General features: G+C 46.6%; 1 protein-coding gene across 6 annotated transcripts in view; it reads right to left on the bottom strand.

Annotated features, from left to right (window-relative positions):
• The window catches only part of SNF4Agamma (SNF4/AMP-activated protein kinase gamma subunit), a 205,683-nt gene that overhangs the window by 170,071 nt on the left and 30,612 nt on the right, over positions 1-5,000 (bottom strand). For all 6 annotated transcript variants that reach the window (XM_043009609.2, XM_043009610.2, XM_086548047.1 and 3 more), the window contains exon 2: positions 2,117-3,443. In XM_043009609.2, the coding sequence (XP_042865543.2) occupies positions 2,117-3,217 (1,101 nt within the window). In that variant the 5' untranslated portion in view covers positions 3,218-3,443. The remainder of the gene's footprint in view (positions 1-2,116; positions 3,444-5,000) is intronic.

Here is a 5,000-nt window from a genome sequence, read left to right as displayed (position 1 = left end):
ATTTGTCTATCTTTTTCCCTCTTTTCATGTATCTACACATAAGAATGGCGGAGGGATTTGACCTACCGTGAGGCGTTTGACCAGTCAGTGGATGTTGTGTGCTGCAGTTTCCTAAGCATCTTTTGACAGATGATGCTAATGGATTGCTGGGAGTAATAGATTTGTCTATCTTTTTCCCTCTTTTCATGTATCTACACATAAGAATGGCGGAGGGATTTGACCTACCGTGAGGCGTTTGACCAGTCAGTGGATGTTGTGTGCTGCAGTTTCCTAAGCATCTTTTGACAGATGATGCTAATGGATTGCTGGGAGTAATAGATTTGTCTATCTTTTTCCCTCTTTTCATGTATCTACACATAAGAATGGCGGAGGGATTTGACCTACCGTGAGGCGTTTGACCAGTCAGTGGATGTTGTGTGCTGCAGTTTCCTAAGCATCTTTTGACAGATGATGCTAATGGATTGCTGGGAGTAATAGATTTGTCTATCTTTTTCCCTCTTTTCATGTATCTACACATAAGAATGGCGGAGGGATTTGACCTACCGTGAGGCGTTTGACCAGTCAGTGGATGTTGTGTGCTGCAGTTTCCTAAGCATCTTTTGACAGATGATGCTAATGGATTGCTGGGAGTAATAGATTTGTCTATCTTTTTCTATGACGACACCCTACGAAGAAAATGAAATGAAATGAGGGACTATACCAAAAAATATTTGCACACAAAGCCGGCAGGTCAAATATATATGAAGAAGTAAAAATAACGGGAAGAAGAAGAAAAAGAAGAAGAAGAAACAAAAGAAGAAGAAGAGGAAGAGAAAAAAGAAAAAGAAAAAGAGGAGGAGGAGCAGGAAGAAGAAGAAGAAGAAGAAGAAGGGCCAGGAGGAAGAAGGGCAAGAGGAAGAGGAGGGGGAGGGAGGAGGAGGGAAGAAGAGGGAGGAAGAGGGAGGAAGAGGAGGAGGAGGAGGAGGAGGAGGAGGAGGAGGAGGAGGAGGAGGAGGAGGAGGAAGGGGGGGGGAAGAGGAGGAGGAAGAGGGGGGAGGAGAAAGAGGAAGAGGAGGATGAGGAGCAGGAGGAGGAGGTGGAAGAGGAGGAGGAGGAGGAGGAGGAGGAGGAGGAGGAGGAGGAGGAGGAGGAGGAGGAGGAGGAGGAGGAGAAGGAGGAGGAGGAGGAAGAAGAGGCAGAAGAAGGAGAAGAAGAAGAAGAAGAGGTATAAGGGACAAGGAAAGAGTGAGGGGGTGGGAGGGAGGGAGTGAGGAAAAGGAGGACGAGAAAGATTAAGAGAGATAAAGATAGTTTGATACACACACACACGTATACATATACGTGTGTGTGTGTGTGTGTGTGTGTGTGTGTGTGTGTGTGTGTGTGTGTGTGTGTGTGTGTGTATATGTATATGTATATGTATATGTATATGTATATATATATATATATATATATATATATATATATATATATATATATATATATATATATATATGCATGTGTATGTGTGTGTGTCTGTGTGTGTCTGTGTGTGTGTGTGTGTGTGTGTGTGTGTGTGTGTGTGTGTGTGTGTGTGTGTGTGTGTGTGTGTGTGTGTGTGTGTGTGTGTGTGTGTGTGTGTGTGTGTGTGTATATGTATATATATATATATATATATATATATATATATATATATATATATATATATATATATAGAGAGAGAGAGAGAGAGAGAGAGAGAGAGAGAGAGATAGAAAGCAGTCCAACTGAAGTTTAACTGAAATCTCCAAGTAACCAGAAGTGGCATGACTGGTACAACCAATATGGACTTTATGCTTGTTCCCGAAATTTGATCTAATTACCGAGTGAGAAAAAAGTCAGCCGATTCTCAGGTGTGCGAGGAGAACGGAAAAATCAAAAGGAAACTACATGCAGCGTCATTCAAGATTGATATTATCGATCATTTCTTACCCGCGATGACATTCTAAACAGCATATCAAGATAACTGGACGTAATCATGTGGACTGTTGTGTGCTGCAGTTTCCTAAGCATCTTTTGACAGATGATGCTAATGGATTGCTGGGAGTAATAGATTTGTCTATCTTTTTCCCTCTTTTCATGTATCTACACATAAGAATGGCGGAGGGATTTGACCTACCGTGAGGCGTTTGACCCAGACAGGGTGTTGTGATCGGGACGACATCATGGAGGATTCCGGGCTTCGAAGCTCCGCCAGGCGATTGTCGATGTAATCAGAGGTCCGGCGAGCGGGGGGCGCCTCAGCCTCCGCCACCCGTCGAATGGTGAACTGGTGTCGAGGGCGTGAGGTGGAGGGCAAGGAGAGGCGAGCAGGTCGCCCTCGGTTGAAGTTCTGCTGTTCGGGAGCGGGCCAGGTTTCACTCATGCCGGAGTCTCGGGAACTTCCGCTGCTGCAGGAGTCCCTTTTCCCGGCGCCGTTGACCGCCCCGCCGCTGCTGCTGTTGCTGACGCTGCCCTGCATGCCCTTGGCAGCCAGGCTGTTGACGTTGGGGCCATTGCTGATGTTCCCAGAGCTATTGTTGCTGCTGCTAGCACTACTGACGCTGCCGCTCCGTTCCGACTTGGCCGCCTCTTGCGGTGTGGTGGAAGTCGCGGCTTCGACCTGCTGCTCGGCCGCCACCTCGCCCTCCTGGCCCTGGCTCGGCGCCTCCTTCCCGCCGCCGGAGTCGCCGCCCTTCTCGTCTTCTTCCTCCTCGTCCTCGCCCTCCTCCACGATGGTGTCATCCATCACATCCAGCTCGTACAGAGGGTCCTCCTCGCTGTCGTCCCCCTCATCATCGTCATCGTCGTCGTGATCGTGGTCGTCCTCGGCCTTGGGCCGGGACTCGAAAAGCTTAATGCCAGACTCCTCGACGAAGGCTTCGGCATGATCCGGCTCGTTGGACGGCGGTTCGGGCTGCCGGTTCAAGGGCCCCATCAGGTTGGAGCCGATGCCCATGCGGGTCCGGCGCATGAAGGCCGTGCCCGGAACGCCGCACCCCTGGCCGCCGCCGCGATCCCCCGGCACCCACCGCCCGTAGCCGCCTGCGAAGGGACCTCCCGCCACGCCCACCGTCGGCCCGACGACTCCCCCTTGCGGCTGGAGACCGGCTACCCTGCCCTGGGCCTGCAAGCCACCCATGGTCCCGCCTGGGGCCCCCATGGGCGTCGAGGAGGGGTCGAAACGCGGGCGGACGTGTGTGGGAGTGGCGGATCCCGTGGTCTGGCTGCGGGAATCCATCTCGCTAACTTTGTACAAAAAGAATCACAGATGCAACGCCCTCTTTGAACTTATAATTCCTGATTTACGTTACCATTTGGCAGAATTGGGAATGTTTTCCTGATGCTTGGCAGTTGGAATGATGAGTCTATGTGACCATTTTCTCAGGCCATAGAATGCTATAAACACTTTTGGGAAACTGTATCTGCCATGGAAGGTTTTTCAAAAGGCACTTATTGTGGTGAAACTGCAAAGAAGAAATAAACACGAGGAAATGAAATAACTATACCACGGTAAGCTTCTTTTCTCACATGAAAGCTTCGAATGCGTACTGGCTTGGCAAGATAAAGCGAGAGGACGTGGAGTTTCTATAGCCTCCTATTCCTTCGGAACCATTTTGTACTTTTTATTTCCCTTCCCTTTCTCTCTCTCTCTCTCTCTCTCTCTCTCTCTCTCTCTCTCTCTCTCTCTCTCTCTCTCTCTCTCTCTCTCACTCACTCACTTACTCACTCTAGAATCTACTTCTGCCTCTGCCCATACAAACAGCCAACACACGTACGACCAAGAATCACCTTGATAATAAACATAAAAGTAAAAATCATAACAGTAATGATCCCAAAAAACAAAACAAAAAATCACCCCCATTCGTGACAAAGAAAATTAATAAGAATCATACATGTTAAAATAACAAAGCAGATACCAAGAACAGCAACGTTCCCTGGTCACTATCCACTTGCTGTGTTTACGTTCTGAGATGTCACAAGCATTGCGGATTTTAGTCTGGGAATTATGGATTGCTGTAACTTTATATCAACATGCAAGCAAAATTGGGGCAACTGAAGGGAAATCTAAACGAATGTTTGCTTGAATTATTTACACAGTGTAAGATACATTCACACACACACACACACACACACACACACACACACACATATATATATATATATATATATACATATATAAATTTTCTTTCTTATTTTTCCATTTCTTAAATATCTTTTCTAAAATGTGTTTGGACTTCAGTGCGTGAAAGAAACGTATTATCTGTCTCTGCTTACATTTATCTCTCTCTCCATCTATTTCATACTTATTATGGTCATTTTTACACCTCCTCTTCGTCAATCCATCTCCCTTTCGCCTCCCCCTCCTCTCTCTCTCTCACGTATACTCCAGTAAAACTGCAAGATCAAGTTTACACAAAAAAAGATAATTATTACAAGGACTGACGCTCCACCTGGCGTGACTGCTTGCTCCTGTTGAGCCCTAGTTCTGCACGAACTTCCTGCCACTCCCAACTACCCCCATCGCCATCATCACCCCCCTCTTCATCATAATCATCCATTATAGCACCACCTCCACCCTCTTCATCATAATCATCACAACTAACATCATCACCATCACCCTATTCATCATAATCACCACTATCGCACTTCATCATCACCATCACCACCACCCTCTTCATCATAATCACCACTATCGAACTTCATCATCACCACCCCCATCCTCACCCAGGTGTGGTTGCAGGACTCTACCAAGATAAGCAAGATTGTGTCATTCTTGTGATGCGATTAATTCCTTCGTTTTCCTTCTTTCTCGCTACGTTTTTTTTTCCTTAATTTCTCGATTTTAATTTCTTTATGTTCAACACTTTCACTATTATCATCACCTCTTATTTTCTAATGCATCGTAATCATCTTCACAATAACCATCATCATCATCATCATCATTATCACGATGACATTCAACACTATCTCCATCATCTTAACCATCCTATCCATCACCATCAAAACCATCTTCACCACCA

Source organism: Penaeus japonicus, unplaced genomic scaffold (assembly GCF_977035675.1).
Source record: "Penaeus japonicus unplaced genomic scaffold, GWHDUDI00000001_assembly GWHDUDI00000020, whole genome shotgun sequence".
Classification (NCBI taxonomy): domain Eukaryota; kingdom Metazoa; phylum Arthropoda; class Malacostraca; order Decapoda; family Penaeidae; genus Penaeus; species Penaeus japonicus.
The sequence above is the reverse complement of the archived record's forward strand: the minus strand, read 5'-3'. Positions and strand labels throughout refer to the sequence as shown.